Source organism: Glycine max, chromosome 4 (assembly GCF_000004515.6).
Source record: "Glycine max cultivar Williams 82 chromosome 4, Glycine_max_v4.0, whole genome shotgun sequence".
Lineage (NCBI taxonomy): Eukaryota > Viridiplantae > Streptophyta > Magnoliopsida > Fabales > Fabaceae > Glycine > Glycine max.
In genome coordinates, this window is record NC_016091.4 from 2,290,193 (window position 1) to 2,312,931 (window position 22,739).

The 22,739-nt window shown below is 35.2% G+C and overlaps 5 protein-coding genes across 6 annotated transcripts; 2 read left to right on the forward strand and 3 right to left on the reverse strand.

Annotated features, from left to right (window-relative positions):
• Window positions 1–1,457: 1,457 nt before the first annotated feature.
• On the reverse strand, window positions 1,458–4,693 carry LOC100801338 (UPF0559 protein v1g247787-like). 2 transcript variants are annotated; one of them, NM_001253017.2, is given in 7 exon segments: window positions 1,458–1,988; window positions 2,180–2,271; window positions 2,392–2,503; window positions 2,596–2,671; window positions 2,750–2,897; window positions 3,395–3,536; window positions 4,468–4,594. In NM_001253017.2, coding segments are annotated over 7 exon segments (645 nt in total). In that variant the 5' UTR covers window positions 4,501–4,594; the 3' UTR covers window positions 1,458–1,946.
• Window positions 4,694–5,858: 1,165 nt separating this feature from the next.
• Window positions 5,859–9,132, forward strand: LOC100805596 (low-temperature-induced cysteine proteinase). Its single transcript, XM_003523677.4, has 5 exons — window positions 5,859–6,384; window positions 7,291–7,526; window positions 7,783–7,920; window positions 8,032–8,463; window positions 8,777–9,132. The coding sequence occupies exons 1-5, from the start codon at window positions 5,952–5,954 to the stop codon at window positions 8,855–8,857; spliced, it is 1,320 nt and encodes a 439-aa protein (XP_003523725.1). The 5' UTR covers window positions 5,859–5,951; the 3' UTR covers window positions 8,858–9,132.
• A 1,456-nt stretch (window positions 9,133–10,588) lies between these two features.
• LOC100807718 (lon protease 2) lies at window positions 10,589–12,433 on the reverse strand. Its single transcript, XM_003523681.5, has one exon. It carries the CDS (start codon window positions 12,431–12,433, stop codon window positions 11,576–11,578), a length of 858 nt encoding a protein of 285 aa, XP_003523729.1. The 3' UTR covers window positions 10,589–11,575.
• Window positions 12,434–12,935: 502 nt separating this feature from the next.
• On the forward strand, window positions 12,936–14,917 carry LOC100500609 (thioredoxin H-type 1). The gene is made up of 3 exons (NM_001349814.1): window positions 12,936–13,163; window positions 14,342–14,464; window positions 14,581–14,917. The coding sequence occupies exons 1-3, from the start codon at window positions 13,077–13,079 to the stop codon at window positions 14,722–14,724; spliced, it is 354 nt and encodes a 117-aa protein (NP_001336743.1). The 5' UTR covers window positions 12,936–13,076; the 3' UTR covers window positions 14,725–14,917.
• Window positions 14,918–15,477: 560 nt separating this feature from the next.
• Window positions 15,478–20,909, reverse strand: LOC100795144 (beta-galactosidase 5). The gene is made up of 18 exons (XM_003523662.5): window positions 20,525–20,909; window positions 20,347–20,442; window positions 20,123–20,235; window positions 19,946–20,012; window positions 19,764–19,856; window positions 19,492–19,629; window positions 19,322–19,410; window positions 19,106–19,211; window positions 18,859–18,946; window positions 18,452–18,570; window positions 18,180–18,344; window positions 17,869–18,047; window positions 17,474–17,583; window positions 17,265–17,374; window positions 17,017–17,127; window positions 16,798–16,911; window positions 16,357–16,559; window positions 15,478–16,006 (listed from the first exon to the last, which is right to left on the reverse strand). Exons 1-18 carry the CDS (start codon window positions 20,699–20,701, stop codon window positions 15,874–15,876), a joined length of 2,211 nt encoding a protein of 736 aa, XP_003523710.1. The 5' UTR covers window positions 20,702–20,909; the 3' UTR covers window positions 15,478–15,873.
• Window positions 20,910–22,739: the final 1,830 nt, after the last annotated feature.

The following is a 22,739-nucleotide window of genomic DNA, read 5'->3' on the forward strand; positions in this document are numbered from 1 at the left end:
CAGGTTATTATTAGAAAGACATGCGTATCATGCACCTAGACATGAGACAAAACACGCTGTTTTACTTATTATGCGTGTACAATCATTTTCGGATATTTAAGATGCAAAATTTATGCAAATAGTGGCACACAGGGCACTGCTATCTGCGGTTTTTCATTTACTCTCTGTTCTAAAACTATTGATATCTAACATATATTGACCTATAAAGATTAAGAAGCATTTAATAAATGTAAAATATTAATATATTTGGTCTAGAATATTCTTATTTAATACTACTATAAGATTTAAATGTGATTTTGTAATGAGATTTAGCAGATGCTGCTTGTATTTCTTTCCCTAGAGGCTTCTAGGTGTGAATAAAAAGCATTTCACCAAAAAAAAAGTATATGTGGAAAAAAATGTGACTCTTGAAATTGATAAAATATCAATAGCTATGGAAATAGTAGTAAAAAAAACGCAAAAACATCAAAAGCTAGTGTTTTTTTGCCTATAAGAAGCATACATAAAAAATGATTTGTCACAAGATAACATTAAAATTGTAAAGATATTTTTTTTTTTTGTAAATAATATTAAGTTTTTCTTAAATTGATCAGAAAGTCAAAAGTATAAAAATGAGATGCAAATGGATAAAAACTACCCCCACATGCCCATCATTGTAATGCACTAATTTCATTTAGCGTCAATTTGGTAGTGTGAAAATTGTGGGAAAGAGAAGGGGAGGCAGAGAAATAGGGTAGAAAATAAATTAAAAAAGAATTGGTTTGGTAGATTTGAAACAGTGAGTAGGAAAAATAAAAAGTGATGGATCAGTAAAAAAAACATTTCTAAGCAAAAGATAGCAGAAATTACAAAGAAAAGGGTGAGAATATGGTCCTAATACCTTTGTTCTCATGACTAGAGAGCATGCATTAAAGTGATAATATAATCTATTATGTTATGTTTTGCATATAAAATATACCATAATCGATTAAGTGATTTTGAGAAAAACTTGCATCTTTTGACATAAGTTAGTACATGTTCAAATTAAAATTTGTAAACTTAAATTTAACCTAAACTTAAGTTTACAAAAACAACCCAAGTCTTCTTTCTACAAAAATTGAATTTCCAGACAAAATTTTAATGTACAAACATACTTTTGATAGTAACCTAGTAACCAAAAGTGTTGCAACATTGAGTTTAGAACATCCCAAACGAAAAATCAAGCATAACCCAGTCATCAGCATCACTTGATTCAATCAAATGATTTAACTTCAGAAAATTAAGCGAAATAATGTGACGCTGAACGCATCATTGCTGATCACAAAGAAATATTGATAGGCTCCCACACCAAAATTATAATGATAAATAAAATTAAAAATTCATAAAAGACCAAATAAAAATTTAATTCAGACATGCCTTTTGTACACACCCAACGTTTTGATTGATAACTTGAAACTTACTGACAAAAGAGATTGAAGTCTTCAATCTTCCTTTCATATCCACATACATGTAACCAAAAGATTTTACATCAAATATTAAAACAATATAATATATATCCTTAATTTTGGCAGCTCAACCTCAATGGATTGAAAATCATCTAAATTAAGGGAAATTATGGTACTTAATTTTGTCTGTCCAACCTTTCAATGGATTGAAAATAACTTAAATTAGTAGAAATTATGGCAGTGGAAATTAGGTCCCAGATGAGGTCAACTGCCTCGGACAGGAGGATCATCTCAATCTTGCATTTTTGGCCATGATCACTCATAGATTACTCATGCCTCGCAAAAGTGCAGCAAGACCAAAAAGAAGAAGATAGCTTGGAAACAAAGAATTTATAGATGAAAAGGCATTCAAAAAACTTTACACTATGATGAAACCGTACACCAATCCAATATGAGACGAGAAAGGTTCAAGGTAAACGAGCTTCATTCCCCAATTGACTCTCCATTTTTTACTGTTTTCCATCAACTTTTGAGAAAATCCTTTAAGGAAAATGGTGGCCCATCCTGCAAAGAGTAATGAAAGAATTAGCTTGAACACTAATATATGCATAATGGTAGCTACATCTCCTTTTAAGCTTGTGCTAAAATGCTCAGTGAACCGGTCCAAAAAGAGCAGAGCTATCCAAATTTCAAGGCTATCTCACTTAGACATAAATTTGCATCAAATCTTAAATTACATTAGCTACACCCATTACCTTGCCAGCTTCTTGACTTAAGCATTGTCTTACAACTGTAGCCTGCTGTATTAGCCTCTCCATTGCTGTGTAACTGGGAAGATTCAAGTGTGCTGGCAATTACCCACCATCCACAGGAAAAAAAAAATCATATATTTAACATGGATAGAAAAAAGCATCATGATTTGAAACAAAATATATTAAAGAAACATGCAGATATCAAGTTAACCAACCAAGAATGGCTCGATTCAAACTATCTGCAACCTGTTGCCGATACTCTAAGCTAAGGAGATGAAACATTGGGGATTTCTCTGGCTCCTTATAAGCAAGAAGGGCCATAAAGTCCTGCAACATGCAGCTTAATATTTATTCAATCTTAACCACACAAAAACACACACACGACACAAAAAAAAAAACTATGCAAAATGCGAACATACTTCAAGCTTTTCCATATATTTGGGCTCCTTTCCGAAAGGGCCCAATTTGGTCTGAGCAAACTCCAAAGCTTCTGTGCTGCCAATAAAATGAAATTCTATGAAAGCAGGAAGTTTACAACATGCTTTCCTAGAGAGAAAACTAATCTCTGCTCACCATTTCCTTGAGCAGACAAGCTCAACAAAATGAAGGCTTAGTAGATCAAACTGCAAATCCTTATTGTTCTCTAGAATATCCTTTGCCAGCTGTTCAGTAAGCTCAATAGCCTTGAGTGCATTTCCCTCTAGTGCAAAGTGAAAAATTCCTAGAGACAAATGAAATTTATCATCAAGAAGGTCTTCACAACTTATAACAGGATCCAATAAAAAGGCAATGAACTCCACAGGTGTCAGGAGCATTTCCCAACACCCTCTGTGGTTCTGCCCTGCAGACTGCAGGGAAGAAAATATTACAATGTAAAGAGAAGCCCAGCAGATATCTTAACATAGTAAAGAAGATCCGCCACAAAAAAAAAAGTATAATCACAACTCAAATGTGTTTTAAGACAAAAGTCAGCAGTCATTTCAAATAACCACAGATGTTTTAAGTGGTATTAAAGCATAAACAGTTCAGCATCCCTCAAGTTGGGGTTGACTTGACTATTCCAATGGGCATTTTTAGATGATGCAAAGAGTGGCTATGAATGAACACTCAGTGAAGTGAGTGAACACAAAACTTCCTAGGCTAAGCAAGAAAATAAAATATGATCAGGTAACAACACTTGAATTAATCTTGTATACCCAAAAATAACCACAAACCTACTTTTCCTTTTATCCATGTCCTCCAAATAATCTGTCGGCTGCTTTGCTCCCGTGCAAGCAATGAATGATTCTACCGATTCTTTGTAGCAATTATGTATAAGATATGACAGAACAATGTTGTGGATGTCATTATCATTTACAGCCTGAAAATTCATGTAGCCAAGAAAAAAATATGGAACCTCATTAACTATGGCAAGAGAATCAATGGAACCAGGAAATCAACAATTTACAATTGGAAACCCAACAAAGCGTACTAAAAGGGTTCAATCTCAGCTCAAATTTTCTTTTGGCAGATAAAATTTAGGAAAAGGAGATGGTGCCTCAATCCAGGAAAAGAAAAGTCTCTGGGCTTAAAGAACACTTACAAAGAAACTTACATTTATTTCACCTCGAGGAGAAGAGCGAGGTTTCAAACCTAAAGACCTGTCTTACTCCACTCAACCAACCCCTTGGGGTTGAATTATGTTCTCTTTCAAAAATAAAAATGAGGGCAAAAAATTGTAATCACCACCACCGGAAACAAAACGCAGATTAGTGGTAATTCATGTGAGAGCTAAATAGAGTATGCAGCAGAGCACGAGAAATATTATATTTTTCATGTGTCCCAATCCCTCCTTTGCTCAATTTTGCCCATCAGAAATTAGGGTTGGGAAATATCTTTGAGGAGAAAATTAATTGAAATAGATGCGACACGGCTAAAGGGTTTCGCTAAGAGTGAGGAATATTTTATCGCAACAACATATTATTAATATCCACCGGCCAATTACGCACGAGGGTCTGCATTCTAGTAGAGTCCTCAATCATCAATCAACAACTTGGTTAAGAAACCAAACGAAAGTGAAAGGAGAAACAAAATAATTGGATAGTTTAGTGGCCTAAGATGGAATCAGGATATGACAAATTCACAACGCAACAGCGCTATCTTTAAAGTTTAATTAAACGTCACAAGAAAAAAATAAAATAAAGCAGAAACTGGAGTGGCAACAGAAGGGCACGGAGAAGAAAAACGAAAGAGTATTATTATTATTATTATTATTATTATTATTATTAATGAGATAAGAAATTGAAACATACAAGGTTTTCGTATTGGCGAGGATCCAGGTCCATGGTTGTTTAGTGGGAGATGGGAGAAGCAGAAAGTGAAAGACGGCGCCAGGTAGGAGCGGTGGCTACGACACGATCCGATTCCAATTCATTCCGTGAGTACACCACCGTGTCTCTGTTGTTGTTTCTCAACTTAACCACGTGACGTCAGCGAGCCACCAAGTTAACTAGACCAAATTACAACAACATTCTCTAACCTTTTATCAAATTGTATATAATCTCATTTTTTATTTTATTACATTAATTTTCTTTTAAATTACACCAACATTTATTTATGTTTAAAAATATTATACCACACACCTCGGTATCTTCTCAAATCTTACCTAAGAATAAGAATGATTGGAACATGTATAATATAAAATCCTAAGAATAAATTACATGAATATTTTTTATTACCTTTCAATAAATTTGTGAATATATATTTCTCACAGAGTCAGACCTAACGTTCAGGTGTACCAATCAAATTTGTTATGAAATATTCAAATGTTTCTAAAAATATATAATTATAAATTTATTAAAATATTAATAGAAAATTTATTTAAACATAAAATAAATTAGGGATTTTTTAAAGATCCAATATTATTAATGTTAGCCATCAGTTTTACATGTCAGACAGAAATTTCATGATCAATATATAATTAAAAATAATACTCCTTCTATCCTCAAGTATAAGAACAAATATTTAATTTCACAGTTAATTAATATTTAAGGAAGAGATAATACTCCTTCTAAATATTATTATTTATATATCAAAAAAATTTAAAAAGCTAAGGGACCAAGCCGCTAACACCCTTGTACGTACCTCCCATCCAATATATATTTGCATTTTTTCTAATTTTGAAAATCAAATAAGTTTTGTAAAACATCTTTCCAATATCAAACAATTCATTAATATCTTTAACTTTTTCTATTTCTCTCCTATCATATCACATTATCTATTATATTTATATTTTTTTCCCGGCTCTTTCTAACACACCTTCTTTGTTTAGCATGAAAAAGAGAAAAAAGGAAGGTTTTTTTTTATTCGAAAAAAAATGTTTAGAAGTATAATGAGCATGTGTGTTTACTGGTGTGAAAATTTTTTACTTTCATTGTGATTGACACATTTTTATTTTTTACTTGTCCAATGACTTTAATTTAAATAACTTTTTTTTAGTGTCACTCAAGATAAAAGAATTTGGACATACATTTATTTATTTTTTCCCTATTGAAATACTAGCGGTATACACTGCCTTTAATAATGCAAATGATATGCGGGGTATGGTTTACTTGTTCAATTTTGAGACAAACTCATTTATTTATGAAATAAAAAAAGAATTTTAAGTGGATACAGTTACTCATATATATTGAGTGAGTGTGGCGTTGCAGTTGGGACTCCAGATCCATATAGTTCAACCAACCTCACGTCCCTATTTTCTAGGAATCCGAACTCAGCTTTGCTTTCTCCCAAAGCCATGACTCGTTTATATTCCCTTTCTCTTTTACAATTCCTGTCTCTGATTCTCCTTTTCACACTTTTCTTCTTGTCTGCCTCTGACACCTCCGAACTGTTCGAAAAGTGGTGTAAGGAACACAGCAAAACATACTCTTCCGAGGAAGAAAAACTGTACAGGCTCAAAGTGTTCGAGGACAACTATGCCTTTGTCGCCCAACACAACCAAAACGCCAATAATAACAATAATAATTCAAGCTACACTCTTTCCCTCAACGCTTTCGCCGATCTCACCCACCATGAATTCAAAACCACTCGTCTCGGTCTTCCCCTTACCTTGCTTCGATTCAAACGTCCCCAGAATCAACAATCCCGTGACCTTCTGCACATTCCTTCTCAGATCGATTGGAGACAGAGCGGCGCAGTTACACCCGTCAAAGACCAAGCAAGCTGTGGTACGACTTTTCTTCTATTTACTCCCTTTTTCTTAATAATTTTACTTCCTTGATTCTTGAAGATCCCACATCGATTAATGAAATGATTCAAAAATAGTGTGTCTAAGTGAGAAATAGCTTCAACTAACTTTTGGAATTGAGCTAGGTCGAACTTAAAAATTAAGATGGTATGCAAGTTTATTCTAATGGTAGCTTTTAGTCGCTTTGGGTCACTTGTTATGGAACCACCTGGAGTTATGCAGTCTTGCACATTTGATTCTCAAGACGCTTAGTTCTTGGCAAAAGTGTATATAAGTAGGAACCGATCTTTTTTTTTTTGTAGAGACCACAGGTATCCTATGGACAACAAAACTCTATGATTATTGAATGCAGTAGAATAGCCATTGTTGGAACCCGAGACGGGATTAAGTTGGAACAATTAGGATTGATTGAGTTAAGCTCAAATCTAAATTTTAATATTAGTATTTATAATCAGTAAATTATTTCAAAGAAATAGTTTTTTATTTTCTAAAAGTTTATTTGACATAAATAGACAAATGTTAGGTGTTAATGGGATACAGAAGGAGCGATATGTGACAAACAACTATATTCTGGTCAGCTGATTTTATGATCTTGCCAATTGGTGGCCTAAGACTTTAAAGGAAAATCCGGTTTAGTAGGAAAACTTTTGATATGAAAAGTTGCTAATGGCAGTTACTGGAAATTGCATTCCATCTTTTCTGTCTCTTGTATCTCTCTTGTATGGTTATGCAAAAAATTCATTGGTTAATTTTGAATTTGTCATTTTTCGTGTCATGCTATTTGTACTTGTTGGACTTTAGTTGCCATTGTAATTTGTAGTGGTAGAGAGTAAATATATGTGTATACGTGATGTAATTCAGTGACAACGTGAGATGTGTTATCTAGGTGCATGTTGGGCGTTCTCAGCTACTGGTGCTATTGAAGGCATAAATAAGATTGTCACAGGGTCTCTTGTAAGCCTTTCTGAACAAGAGCTGATAGATTGTGATACATCCTACAACAGTGGTTGTGGAGGTGGACTCATGGATTTTGCATACCAATTTGTCATCGACAACAAAGGGATTGACACTGAGGATGATTATCCGTATCAAGCTCGGCAACGGTCCTGCAGTAAGGACAAGGTATTTGCTTCATTTTCTACTCTCCAAAATGTTGAATTGTTAAGTTTTGTAGAATATCAAAATGCTTGTAAATTACCAACACTTGGTGCAAGCACTAAAGAGCATGGTTTCTGTTAAAGTCTTGAGTTTAAGTAAAAAGAAAAAAGATGTTAATGAGTCCACCTAGTTCAACTCAAATTATTCAGTGTTTTTGTTTTTCTGGTATCATTAAGTTTATTATCTGTATTCACCCTTTTCTCCTGCATCTATTCTACAGTTAAAAAGGCGTGCTGTTACAATTGAGGATTATGTTGACGTGCCTCCGAGTGAGGAAGAGATACTAAAGGCCGTTGCATCACAACCTGTAAGCGTAGGCATATGTGGTAGTGAAAGAGAATTCCAGTTGTACTCAAAGGTTGGTGGTCCCAGTGGTCAATAGTAGCACTAACTTATTTCATATTATTACTGACTTATCTGTATTATCTATCTTCCAATTAACAATGGCAATAAAATGTTGATGTATTAGGGTATCTTCACTGGGCCATGTTCAACTTTTTTGGATCACGCAGTATTGATAGTAGGATATGGTTCAGAAAATGGAGTTGATTATTGGATTGTAAAGAATTCATGGGGAAAATATTGGGGAATGAATGGCTACATACACATGATACGAAATAGTGGCAATTCCAAAGGAATATGCGGAATTAACACATTAGCTTCATATCCTGTCAAGACCAAGCCTAATCCTCCTATCCCTCCTCCCCCAGGTCCTGTAAGATGTAATTTGTTTACTCACTGTTCAGAAGGAGAAACATGTTGCTGTGCCAAGAGCTTTCTTGGAATATGCTTTTCTTGGAAATGCTGTGGGTTAACTTCTGCCGTGTGCTGCAAAGACAAGCGCCACTGTTGCCCCCAAGATTATCCGATTTGTGATACAAGAAGAGGTCAATGTTTAAAGGTTTGTATGAACTGCTTCTGACCTATGCTCATCACCATTAAATGATCTAATGATGCCCACGAATTGGTGATGAATTTGTTGACGTGTACGTTCTAATCAAATATATTTCGTTATGCATGAGTTTTCAATTCAATTCAATTCAGCAATGTTAATTTTTAAGTTGATTACCATGTTATTGGCTGGAATTGTTTACCAAGAAATACTAGCAACATACTTTATTCATCCAAATAATAGAGAATGTATAAACAAATGTCATTACCGTTGCATTTTTTATTAAAACAAATTTGCTTACTGACTGTCTATATGCATGCAGAGAACTGCAAATGGGACGACAACAATCACTTCTGAGAACCAAGATTTTTCCCACAAGTCAAGAGGTTGGAAATCTCAGTGAAGATTTATGTGCAACGATATTCATTTGTATGATCGAGTCATTTAGTTGCTATCCTATTTGTATTACTGAGTTATTCTATTACGAGTAGCCGATTAGGGTTCAAAAGAAATCAAGTTTTGACAAATGGATTATATTCGCTATGGTATGGGGGGATATGGATAGGATAAGTTATGGTATGTGCATATTGATAGGATAAAACCAGTAGGGGAATGCACGAACAACCCGAATGTAATACCACTATATTATAAAGGAAACATGTATGCTTTTGTTATGCAGTCCTCTTCTCGGTTCTATGAGCTTATATGCCTCAAACCTCGGTTCGGAGATAACAACTTGAAACGTATCATCAAATATGTTTAACAAAATTGCATTTAGATTTTGTTATGATCGGGTCTCTCAAACAATATTAAACAATGGCTTTTCCATACATAAACATGCCAATAAATAAATGCGACAAAAATGTTTCTATGGACATTAACGTTGATGTAACAAAGCCAATTAGTATGAGTTTGGGTGAGTGTATATAAAATTAATTTTGAATCAAATTAGTTTTGGTTAAAATTCATTGTTCAGTAAGTTAATTTATGTTTGGAAGTTTACATTTTTAAAACAAGTTAGTATTAGAAGTTAAAACCCAATATATATATATATATATGAGTTAGGACCAAATACGTGAACATTTGCTTAAAATTATGTTAAGTGATATTTCAAATTTTCGGATGATTGAACATGATATTTACAAATATTTTGAATGTAACCCTTTTTAATATGCACCCCTTCCATTTCTTTACTTGCCAAGATTTCCATTTTTATTTTATTATGTCCATGTATACATCGAAACATGCATTACCAAATCACAGTACGAGTATTTTAAATGTAACCCTTTTGAGGATGTACCCCTTCCATTTCTTTACTTGCCACGATCTCTATTTTTATTTTATTATGTCCATGTATACTTCAAAAATAAACAACCCTCAGTCGTTAGTTAGTCTGTTTCTTTTGGTTTTTATCTATTCCCCTGGACCAAAAAATGAAATAATTTTTTTAACTAAACAGCGATACTCTTTTTTTTTTTCTTTTTTTTCTTTCTAAGAGACCAATCAAGGTAGAACATGTATGCCACACGCACAGGTATATGCTTTTAAACAACCAAAATAAATAATGAACGAAGGTAAGAGCATCGAGTTATCCCTGTTCCAAAACAAATAAGAGAAACATAAAGGCTCTTGTTGCTTATGAACAAATAAACACTCTCATGGACAACTTTGAATCGTGCATTATTGATAGTAGGGTATGCTTTCAGAAAATGGAGTTCATTATTGGATGGTAAAGAACTCATGAAGAGAATATTGGGTAATGAATGGTTTACATACACAAAAACAGTGGCAATTTCAAAGGGATATGTGGAATCAAAACATTAGCCTCATATCCCACCAGGCTTTTAAGTTCAGTAATAAAGTTAAATTAGAACGTGTATTGAAGGATAAGTGGGATAAATAGCAGTACTCATTTGGATTATTAATTATTAATGAAATGCTTGGATCATAGTTTCCGCACCTCAAAACTCAGTCTGCTGATAATAAACTATATTATCAAATAATATGTTTAATAAAACTATAGTTAGATTTTGTTAGAATATGATTTTATCTCTCAAACCATATAAAAAGTCTTTTCCATTAGATCAAACTATAATTTGCAAAACCTAAATTAAACATGCCAATAGAAAAAAAGTAAGAAGAACGTTTCCTGTGCCCTTTTCATGTTGTCAATATTTACAGAATTACAGAAACTATCAACTGTTTATGTTGCTTGAGCTTGATACTAGCTTTCACAGAAACATGTCTCCTGAGTTGTCACCAAAACAATAGAAACCATCTAAACCCGTATATACAATGTTCAGTAGAAATCAGATATAGGAGACCAATAAAATCAGGTGAAAAATACAACCAGCAACTAATCCAGAACAAAACAGAGAGCCACAGAGCCAGTTTGGTATATTATCTGATGGTCTCAGTGTTAATTCATCCCATAGTTAAAACACTTGCTCCAATCAGCCAGCAAAACCAAGCAAAATATATTTTCGTTCTCATCCTAAACAAATAAGTTGTAGCTCTAGTTTTGGCAACAAAAAAAATTAAAAAAGTACATGAATCCATCGCTCAGACGGACTCAAATCATTTCTATATCCAATCCTTAAACTAAAAATAGTCTCAAACATACCTACATACAATTGCAAGAAAGCAAATCCAAATAAATTTTCCCTAGCTAAAGCTAATTAGCATCTATAACAATTCACATGCACCGATCACTTAAAGAACTAGTTATTAACAAGTATTACTCATCAACATAACACTTCGGTAAAGGATATCAAAATCATGCGGTGTGCATTTTTATTCTAAAACAGAATATGCTTCTAACTGTCAGAATCAGGTAGCAGCAATATTAAACAAATGAAAAGTTTTCAGCAAGTGATTAAGGTTAAAAATAAAAAATAGAATCCTATTAGCCACACCACTATTTGCATTATATCCGCAAAATTGTATGTGTCGGATTTTTTATTTATCAAGTAGCACAGTATATAAAATGTATCACAAATGAAAAAAAAAAAAAAAACAACTAGCGTTTAGGCACAAAAATAATTTACATCTATTTTCTGAATATATTGAGACGAGGTTACACTTAAAAGCAACAATACCTTAGGTAAAGTATAAGCCCCAATCAAGAAGAATTGGAAGAAGAGGGAAAAACGTCTTTAACAGCAGAAGCAGCAGTGAGGTAATTAAGCGTGTTCTTCAACGTTTCCTTCTCCCTCTTCAATCTGGCCGCAGTGTCCTCCAATTCAAGCAGCGCTTGTTGCTCCCTAGGCGCGCCCTCAAAGGTGCTCCCAACGAAAAACGAAAACGGCGTGGGAAAGAGGTTTCGTCTCAAATCCCCAACCTCCTTCTCCGGTTTCCCTCCCAACCGGTTCGATAACCGGATAACGTCTTTCATATAGGTCTCCACTTCGGTGGCGAGACCGTCGAGATCGAGGTCGGTGGAGGGAGAAGGGCGGTCCTCGAGCCACGTCACCTGCGCGACGAGGTAGGGTTTGGTGCGGACAACACCATTCACGCGGAACCGCTCTTGCCCCTTGCAGATGAGGAAGAACCGGTCGTCGACGAGGCGCTCGTGCTTGATGACTTCGCCGACGCAGCCGACCTCGGCGGTTCCAGAGACGGCGTCGGTGTAGATGATGCCGAAGCGTAGGTCGGTGTGGAGGAGCGTGTGCATCATGATGCGGTAGCGGAACTCGAAGATCTGCAAGGGGAGGATGGCGCCAGGGAAGAGGACCAGAGGGAGAGGGAACAGGGGGAGCTCCACCACGTCGTCGGAGTTCGAGGAGTTCGTGTGGTGCTTCTCCGAGAACGAGGAGGCGGAGCACCGAAGAGTGGAATTAGGCCTCCGGCGCCGGTGCCGGAGAATATCGAGATTGAAATGCTGCTGCGGCGGAGAGGTTGGGGATTTAGGGTTTAGGGAGAGTGTGATAGGGTTTAAGGAGGAAGAAGAAGGTGAAGGGATAAGCTGTGTGAAAGCCATGTCCAATGCGAAATTTAGAATAGAATAAAAGAGAAGGAAGAATACAAGTAGTGAATCGGAGAGACGAAGTTTTGGTGTGTGGTTACTATTGGATTTGGACCTGGCTCCGAGCTATTATTATTTTCTGTTATTACTTTTATTATATTCCGTCATAAATCTCTTACGAACTTCACAGTGGCTGTGGCTGTGAAATGAAATGTGCGTAAAATATCAAAGAGACGTAGATAGGAGTTAGATTTTGTTAAATCTGGTGGTTTAAAGCACAAGCAGGGCTTATGTGGATGAGATAATAATAAGGATTAAGGAGAGGACAGAAGAAACTTTTGTTGGTTCGTGGTTCTGGATAATCCACGTCTGAATTCTGGATCAACGGAGATCAGGCCCGGTACCATTCTCTTGGGCCTAACGTAATACTTTGGCCCAATCTTGGGAATGAAAATCTGGCGTCATGCATTATGTTTACAAACCTCAATTTTGGTTAGTGCAGTGCGTCAATGTGGACACGTGAGGCGCATTTTAGTAACAGTCCACAACACCACGTACTATATATATACGCGCAGGGGGGCATTCTCTTTGGCGTGCAGTTCAAAGCGAAAAGAGATTCGAATCCAAGGAAGGGAAAGGAAAGTAAGAGAAGAGAAGAATGGCCGAAGAGGGACAAGTGATTGGTGTCCACAGCGTGGAGGAGTGGGAGGAACATCTCAAGAAGGGACAAGAGTCCAAGAAATTGGTCATTACCCCCTTAACTTGCTCTTGCATTTCGTTTTGCCTTTTACCGTCTTGATTTGCATTAGTATAGGCGCACTAGGGTTTCCACATTTGGAAATTCTTTTATCGTTTGTTGCCTCAATGAGCGATTTTGTTCTATCAATGTCAACTCTAGATTCTTTTGTGGCATATATATTTGTTAATTTTGTATCTGGACGGTGTGGTTGTGTGCGATGCTAATGCTATGCTATGATGCGGAAAATTTCAAAATAATCGACACAGAATCATATGCTTTTACCCATTGATGGATGAACTTAAAGTTAGACGTGGTACAGAAAATACGTTATTGCTTTTTAAAAAATAGTGGACAAGTGTTGAATTGCATCTTATTATTCTCCGTTGGAATTCTGGGTGGTGCTGCATCGCTTTCAGATTTTCTAGATGAGAGAGTAGGGCTTTGTCTATAATGGTATGGTGACTATGTTTCTTCATGGAAAAGATATCCCTGGATTATCTTTTCATGTAAAAACACTGTTGGTTGGTTAGTTATCTTTGTGTAGTTGTATGCATCCCTTGTGCCCCGTCCCTTCTCTGCAAATTACCCTCTCTGCTAGTCCCATTACCCATACGCATTTTATTCTTGCCCTGTTGCCTCCTTTGTTTGGATTATTAACGTGTGTTGGAATATGATAACATTTTGCTGCTTATTAGCTATTGTAACTAATTGTAACCTTTTTATAGCCAGTGTTTTTTATAGTGATCTAACCTGAAGTTACCTGAATTTTCAATTCTTAGTGATACTGTGTTGATATCTTCAATGAATTGAACTGCCTGCAGTTCAAATTTGAACTGCACGAGCTGCCTTTAAGAAACCCGTCATGTTTCACTTCAATACAGAAATGAAATATTTTCTAAGACTGGGTGCTTGCTGTTATAAAGTAACTGCAGAGGATGTTGATCCCCTGAAGTTATAACTTTGTTGTTGAAGTTTTTAGCTTCCTCTTTTTGTGATTAAGGGTCTGTTTTGTTTGGAATGAAATGGAGAGGAAATAGGGAGGAGGGAGGGGAAATAGGGGGAAGATAAGAAATGTCTGATGTTGAAGATTGTGTCATTGTTAGCATGATTTGTGATTCCTCTAAATATTTTCTTCCACCGATTTTAAACATTTAATAAATACTGAAATAAAATTACATTAATAGATTGTGGTGGATTTTACTGCTTCTTGGTGCGGCCCATGCCGTTTCATTGCCCCAATTCTTGCGGATATGGCTAAAAAGTTGCCGAATGTCACCTTCCTCAAGGTGGATGTGGATGAATTGGCGGTGAGTATATCTGAAACTACCACATAACATTATCTTATCTTTTTATCCTAGATCCTAAAGCGCTATGAGGACTATTTCCTTAACTAAGAGCCTTGCAATTACTTTGGTTTCTTCAGACTGTTTCCAGGGAGTGGGAAGTTGAGGCTATGCCAACCTTCCTATTCTTGAAAGAAGGCAAGCTGGTGAAGAAGCTTGTGGGTGCCAGGAAAGAGGAGCTGCAAGACATAATAGTCAAACTTGCTGCAATTGATGCTGCCTGAAGTGCCATATGAATATGTTGAGAATAATTGACTATTGTCTTCGAGTCGGTTTGCTTTTATAACTATTATTGAGTCTGTTTGAATGATTTCAGAATGGATTTGGAGTTTGTAAAACATGGACGGGTTATGTGTATAAATGAAATTGTTGTGCTATCGTACTTGAAACATTTCTGCTGATGAAACTAGCCAAAAAGATTAGTCAGTGCCTTATGTTTATCATTGCCGTGACATTGGATGTGTTTCGTAAAACTTCTGGATAAGATAGCTTTAAGTTTAGAGATAATTACAAGTTTAAAAGCTACAAAACTGGCTAAACACGAGAATTTTATGAATGGAAAAAAAAAAAACTCCTCGTTCCTCGCCCCTTCTATAAACAAAACAGTGGCATCTGGTGAAAAGAATCAGTAGTCATACGGAGTTGGACATTAATAAGTTGGGGCGATGGCATTTAGAAACCGATCAAAATAGTTGGAACAAATGATTATTGGAATGTACCGGAAGTATTTAATAATGATATCAACAAATTCGCCTATTCGTTTGATGATATACATGGTAGTGCTTAAAATATGGTCATGAACGATATCCGATATCATCAAGGTAAAGCATATATCAGAAATGAAAGCATCAAAAACCTCTAATCGATGCTTGGCAGCACGACGGCATAATTTATTTTTATAGTTTAAAAGGTAGGTAGTTTCTTTAAAAAAAAAAAAAAGGCAGTTCGACACAAGCGATGGGGCTAAGCGACAGGAGTGCAGTACGATGATTATTATATATTACATGAAAATATTTGGTGCAGTTATCATCCAAAGATTTTTTTTTTATATTGCACAAGGGGGGAGGGGGATCCATGATCCTATGAATTGGGGGCCTTACAATCACTTCATTCACAAGTACTCTCCAAGTAGATTGGTTGACGTGTCGAAAAGAATATAAAATCATCTAGGTACATCTTTTGTACCAATCACGGTGGTCCATTTCTATAAGAAAAAGAGGTGCTAGGAGTAGGAACCATAGAACTAACAGAAACACTTCATATTGCGAAGTAGATAACTTTATTGTTTCGAAGCTACCTTCGTTCCAACGAAAGCCACAAAATTCACAGTAGACATAGATTCTTATTCAGGTTCTTTGGTTCTCTGAACTGGGTCACTGCCCATGAACTGCCGGAGTATGTGCCACTCTCTTTACCAAAGATATTTTCCAAGGATTTCCACCTAATTCTTCAAACACTACTATCAAGTTCTTTGTTGGCTTCAGCCAGGACCTTGGAACGTGATACCTGCAAAATTCGAAACACAAAACGGGTAAATATCTCTATTCTCTCATCATTGGCCTCTTACATTAAAAAAACAAAAAAAAAAAAACATATAGTAGCATTGGATCTGGCACACTACAAAAAAGGTGGTGACATTATCATTACTCATATCAGAGTGCAATGATACTGACACAACCAAAGGTAAATAAAGCCATGTACACCCCTCCCCACACTATTCTTTCACTCTCTGCACGTGATATTTATCTGTCAGATCAGACTACACAAGTTCAACGGTTCTAAATAGTAGTATCATTTTCCTAAAGACATAATAATAAAGTAAGATCTTAGTTATATCCTTTACAGAAAAGCAGTACCATCGTTGAGTGGGTTGTCCACAGCCAAGTTGGCACTTTACAGGCCGAAAGGTCCCAGAATAAGTGCAAGAATTACAGTCACCCTTTGCATAAGCCATCCAATATCTCCCTATGCTCTGCCCGTTTATCCATACTTGACCCTTACCCATGCTTTCAAGGTCCAAAGCCAGTGGTTCCTTTCCCCCGGGTGCATCAAAATATGCCTGGAGGTTCCAAATTGAATAATTAGTGCATGTTTAGATTGAAGTTAGAAATGTTATGCGCGTGTTCCAATATAAATCCAACGGGATAAAAATAAAACGAAAGCAAAAGTAAAGATCTTGATCCTTAGGTAAAATTACTTTTGCTTCAAAAGTACTTTTTCACCTGAAAACCAACCGTGGATGAAAGCATAGACATATCTTATTATTTAACTATACAAGCAAGTGACTGTTCTCTCACCTTGTACCATTTTAATTGTGACCGGCTTTGAGTAGCTTGTGACTCTTGGACCCAGTCAACAGACGAGACTCCATTGGGAGATACCAAATTCATAGCCTCTCCTCTTAGGCCAACCTATTGGAGATCATGTTGTAATTAGAAAACATTTTTTTTCTGGTCTCATTAATTGAAACTTGTATGAATACATATGTTAGATTAATAAAATGATGTACATCAGACCTTATATGACCACTTGTTCCACGTCAAATCTTTCTGTCCTTGGTCAAGACCATGGAGCAAAACTGGACCAGTGATCCCTGCCTCCCATGTTTCATAATGCCGACCAACATTCTTCCAGTGAAAAAAGGGAAAATAAATCAATGGCTAGCAACATAATGATCAAGCAAAGGTACTAAATACTAACTGGTAAATAGAAATATAATAGTCCAGTCCAAGTTGGAGTTACAAGCAAGGTACTAAATACTAACCTGTAATCCAACAGTCACGCTGAGAAGAGCAATTTTATTTGCTCCAGCGCGTAGGTCAACAGGTCCATTATATGTGCAACTTCTCTGCTCCCTTGTCCCGAAAGCCGACCCTGTAAACGAATTCATTCATCTTCGTTTTAACTCGGAATTAATAAACATGCAAAGTTGGAAACAAAAGAAACTACATGTTTAACAGCAATTCTGCAAACCTGAAAATTGCCCATTAACAAACACATGAACAGCATGTCCTGCAGACTGCACATTAATGCTGGGTTTTTGTCCGCCTCGAAGAAAGGATTCTGATGAACTTATGTCAACGCTGCATCATGCCAACCAGAAAACAGTATGATTAAATGCTGAGAACTGACAAGGTAGGATATCAGAATCTATCCGATGAAGAATTTAAATCTGAAATATGCCAAAAATGTTCAGGAACTTCTTGAAAAATAAAACAAGCAAATTTCATCTGGTTGAATCTGATACTGTCACAATAGGCATTGTAGAATTTATTTTGTCATCTATGCAAACGACTCCAAATTCAATTCATTTGATAGCTATTTGAAAATCAAGGCGATAACCTTTACTTTTAAATCAAGCAGCTTACCTGGTTATGTACCATAGATAGTCACTGGTATCTCTAGTAACGTTCAGCTGTTCTAAGAGTCCAGGAGCTGTAATCCTTGAACTTTCGGCCAGAGAAGATAGATCTTCATCATAGCTCTCCCAGGAGAACAACTTTGGTTTGACAGGAAGCATTTTCACCTGTGAAGGTTGAACTCTCACCTTCATGAAAGAAATAACAATCCAGTCAGTTACTTGATGCAAGGGTAAGGCTGACAAGAAATAAATACCAATGGGCAACAAATGTTTCCATCACATTGCTTAGCTTTAAAAGGTCTTGTGTAGAATTCTTACTTTTGCAGTATTAAATACATCAATTTTGCAATCAGGAAGGATGCTTATGGACCAAGGAGGTAAATCATAGTGCCTGTTATTGAATGTCACTGTAGCAGCTGACTGTGCATTATAGTTTGCTAGAAAAGCTGCACATGTTCCAGTTCCTGAAGAGAATACATGAGCCTGGAAAATGCGCATTAAGAGACAAGATTAATAGTTACCACAAAGATTAATTTATCATAAGGAAGCACAAAAAAGAGAGTAATTGCTTCATATCAGAGACAACATGCCTGCAGTAGTGTTCCTAATGACAAAACTGTGGGATCCAAAGACACCAAAGCATGTTCACATCGCTTGATAGCTTTATGAAGCTCCTTCAAATGACTATATTTTGGTTGCCTGATCAAACCTAAACAATAGATAATATTAAGCTATCTTTAAGGCAACATCTGATGGAAACATTATCCAATGCCAATTTGTGCATATTATATGTTCTATATAAGAGAAGGAAATACCAAAATAGTACAACAGTCAATTTGACTTGAAGATCATATGTCTATACTTTTATTGAGGAATTATGATACAATATTTCATAGGCTAGGTTGTCATCCTAAAAACAGTATCTAAATATGGCAGTGAATCGTGGAGCAAACAAAATAACCAAAGAATCTGCTCATTGTAAGCATGGTTTTCTTACCATATTCATCAATTGGAGCATCATAGTCATAGCTTGTAGTTATGAATGGGCCTCCAGCTGATCGTCCAAAGTTAGTTCCTCCATGGTACTAGCATTTTTCATTAAAGCACATAGGTGAAATTCAGATTTTAAAAGTAAGGCAACACGTGTTTCATGACAAGAAGAAGCAGAACCGAGCCTTATCCCAGTAATTGACTTTTTTTTTTTTTTTGTGAAATTTGGAAACAAATCATAGAAAATGACCAACCATGTAATAATTCACATATGAGCCACCCTTTTGTATGAAACGAGCAACTGCAAAGGATAGATCCTCAACTGGTCGCTGGTGAATTGGGCCGCCAAATTCTGTAAACCTTGTGACCATTGGGAATAGAGAAAAGAGATGAGAAGAACAAAAATGGGTAAAAGAAAAATTAGAAAAGTTACAGAAACAACTTCAAATGTAATAGACTATATGGCTTACCAGCCACTCCAAGTCTCGGTCCACATGCTAGGCTTGTATGGTTTATTTGGAGAGAAATCATCACAGTAAAAACCATTACATGAATTTATCTGTAATGGAGAATCGGATAGATCATATTCAACCCTCAATAAAAATATAATGAAGACAAGCAAGAGAATGATAGGACTCACCACAGGATCTGGGGCATCATTTTCCTTGCACATCACCCATGGCACTCCTGTACCCAATCCAACAGCCATACTTGCAGCCCAGTTTACATATGCACGGCCAGCAGCTCCCCTACTCTCTGGCCCGTACTCATTCTCAATCTATAAAACACAGAGAGAGGTAGAGGAAAAACAAATAAAGTTCAAGACTTTCTCTTCAAGTAGTGATTCATTGGTGTGACCTTGGTTTTTGAGTATTTCTTCAATTATGCCATACAATGAAAGGAATTGCATACCTGAGAGAGAATGATTGGACCACCCTGAGATTGAAACAACTTCTCACTCTTCATCATCTGGACAATTTTCTGCGTGAAACCTTGCATTGCCGCCTAAGAACGAAAAACCGCCAATGTCAGATAGATTATCCAAGACTTGAGACAATAAAGAGAAACCATGTCAATGGAATTGTAAGTCCAACCTTGAAAGGCTCATTATCCGTTCTGAAGCTTACGCCAGGAACATACTTCAACCATACAGGAATTCCTCTACAGTACACCATTAAAGAATGCGATTGAGAATCACAACATATTAACACACACACTCAGAGAGAGAGAGAGAGAGAGAGAGAAATATGGATTATGGAAGCAACATGTACCCAAAGTTCCACTCAGCGCATACATAAGGTCCAATCCGAAGATTGGCATAAAGCCCCACCTTCTGCACCGTCTTAATGAACCGTACTAGATCATACCTTCCTTCAAAATCGTACTGCAAGCCAGCATATTTCAGAAAAATCACAAAGAACCAAAAGTGAGGTTGATATTTTTTTTTTTAAAGTGAGGTTGATTGATGGAAAGAAAGGAAGATCCAGAGTAGTACATTGCCAGGAGAAGGTTCATGGACATCCCAGAAGACATAAGTGTCTATGACATCAAGTCCTCCGTGTTTGGCCTTCCAAATTAGATCCTCCCACATCTGAAGCAAACAAGACAACACAAAGGTTGAAGCTCATTTTAAGGTTGAAACTGATAAAGAGTGAAGAAAGTGAAGCACAAACCTCAGGGGTGCTTCTGGGATAGTGAATGGAGCCAGAGATGAGGATTCTCCTCTGGCCATTGATGAGAAGAGACTTTCTGTCGTAGGTGACATTACAGTGTGTCAGCTCAGAACCCACAAACAAGACCGTGAGAAACAATGTGAGTAGCTTCGAAACTGAATTGGCAATGGTATCCATGTGTTGTTGTGTTGAATGGAGGGAAATATTTTAAAAAGAACAAGGTTAAACCGTTTAGATTCTCTTCTACGGTGTTTTGTGTTTTGTTGTCTATGATCTGAAAAACTCTCTACCACTACCAGCATCAACCATTGGTGTTGGTGGTACTGCTGATTACAGAGGTTCCACTTCACCCTTTTACTCTGCTTCTTTATTAATTATTTGTGTCAGATTCGGGAAGTGTATTCTTAAATGCATTTTTTATTCTCTTCTTATTTTTCATTCACGTTGTTAGTAATTTTCTTTTAGTTGATCTGTCACTCACTTTCTTTTTCCTAAATTATTTTATTATACCAATATTATTTAATTTATTTTGAAAATTTAATGATTGCAATCAACTTTATTTTTTAATAAATTAATCTATTACTCTTTTTATTTTAAAGTAACGGATGTTTAAGTTTTTTTACGTAAATTAAAATATAAGGATTTCAAAACAATAATACTTATTAGTAGACAATTTTACTAAAGTTTTCTTACACTGTTACTTAATTTTAATAAATTAGTATGATCAAGTTTTTCAAGTTTCAACACAATAGTATTAATTGAAAATAAAATTAGAATAAATATTTTAATATTTCAACCAAAACTAAAAATATCAATTAATATCAAACATCAGTTAATTTGAAATTAAGAAAATATCATAAGATAAATTTATTGACTTTTGGAATAATTATTTAAAAATGTATTTAATGATGATGTTTTTTATCAATTGATAATATAAAATTTTCACATTGCAGTAAAAAAAATCACATTAATAAAACATAATTATTAAGATTTTAAAAAAATAAAATATTTATTATGTTAAAATATAAAATATACTGTAATAAATATTTTTTTAATAAAATTTTATAAAGTAAATTATATTGACTTTTTGTAAAATTGTACAAACTTTTTCTTCTTTTTTTAAATGTTTACATTAAGCTTTTTATGTCAGTGTAATATTTTTTAAAAATAATTTGAAAAGTTAATGTGACAATAGAAAAAAATAAAAGAGTTGTGTGTAATTTCATGAGATAATACTATACACTACTATTAATGATTGTGTATGTTTTTTTTAGGAGAAATGGTTGTGTACGTATTCTACTTAGCGGAAAGTCTATGATTTGTCTCTGTTTCAGTGAAAAAAGTCAATATATATTTATGTCGCAGTAGTTGTGGACCGCCTACTACTCTATTCTACCATGTCTCCCTGGCCTCCACTCCTGCCTTGGTTAAATCTGAGTTTTGAACCAATGAATGAAAATTTTAATAGGATTAAATTATTTTAAATTCACTTCCAGTGTCACTCATCAACGTATGAAAGTATCAAATTAAAATAACTCAATTCATACATCAATCTTTAAAATATAATGTGAATTAGAGGATATACATGATTTCAATCTAAAAAAAAAGAAGAGATATCTTAATTTATTAATACCTGTGTACAAAAAAAAAATATAGTTTTTCTTAACTTTTGAAATGCCTTGAGCGTTATCAACTTCTTTTAAGTGTTTTTATAGAGAGAGAAAAAATAAACAATGAATTTTTTTAGAAAATGATATTCTTAAGTTTTTTTTTTCTTATGTTTCTTTTAAATGTTTTAATCCCCTACAAAAGCTAAAAAGTACTATCAATTGCTTATTTAGCACAGCTTCAATGGTTGGTTGTCACAATAAAAACTAGGATACCTGAATTTTTCTTTTGCAAGCTTCGTACAACTTTCAAGTCGTCCAAACAATTGAAAAGTGAAAACCCCAATCTTGTTTAATTGTTTATCGACTATCAACGTGTGTACGGGTAAGAGAGTAATGGACAACCTTGCTATCGAAAAGAAAAATGGACAACCTTGATATTTGAAATTCCAATCCTTAAATATAAATAAACTGGAAAATGTACTAGTTACTTTCGGCTTTTTCTTTTATATCAGAGAAATTTCTTATAAAAAGAACAAAATTAACAAAATACAATTATTTCTAGAGTTTAATAGTAATTAGGATAAATTAAAATTGTAAGACTTATA

What these genes read in the sequence shown, in the direction of transcription:
- LOC100805596 (XM_003523677.4), top strand. Translation starts at nt 5,952, where the DNA reads ATGACTCGTTTATATTCCCTTTCTCTTTTACAATTCCTGTCTCTGATT. An exon ending in CAAAGACCAAGCAAGCTGTG is followed by an intron (nt 6,385 to 7,290) that starts GTACGACTTTTC and finishes TGTGTTATCTAG; the next exon opens with GTGCATGTTGGGCGTTCTCA. An exon ending in GGTCCTGCAGTAAGGACAAG is followed by an intron (nt 7,527 to 7,782) that starts GTATTTGCTTCA and finishes TCTATTCTACAG; the next exon opens with TTAAAAAGGCGTGCTGTTAC.
- LOC100807718 (XM_003523681.5), bottom strand. Translation starts at nt 12,433, where the DNA reads ATGGCTTTCACACAGCTTATCCCTTCACCTTCTTCTTCCTCCTTAAAC.
- LOC100500609 (NM_001349814.1), top strand. Translation starts at nt 13,077, where the DNA reads ATGGCCGAAGAGGGACAAGTGATTGGTGTCCACAGCGTGGAGGAGTGG. An exon ending in GACAAGAGTCCAAGAAATTG is followed by an intron (nt 13,164 to 14,341) that starts GTCATTACCCCC and finishes TTACATTAATAG; the next exon opens with ATTGTGGTGGATTTTACTGC. An exon ending in TGGATGTGGATGAATTGGCG is followed by an intron (nt 14,465 to 14,580) that starts GTGAGTATATCT and finishes TGGTTTCTTCAG; the next exon opens with ACTGTTTCCAGGGAGTGGGA.
- LOC100795144 (XM_003523662.5), bottom strand. Translation starts at nt 20,701, where the DNA reads ATGGATACCATTGCCAATTCAGTTTCGAAGCTACTCACATTGTTTCTC. An exon ending in TGCTCCAATTGATGAATATG is followed by an intron (nt 18,571 to 18,858) that starts GTAAGAAAACCA and finishes TCTATTGTTTAG; the next exon opens with GTTTGATCAGGCAACCAAAA. An exon ending in GGACAACCCACTCAACGATG is followed by an intron (nt 16,007 to 16,356) that starts GTACTGCTTTTC and finishes CGAATTTTGCAG; the next exon opens with GTATCACGTTCCAAGGTCCT.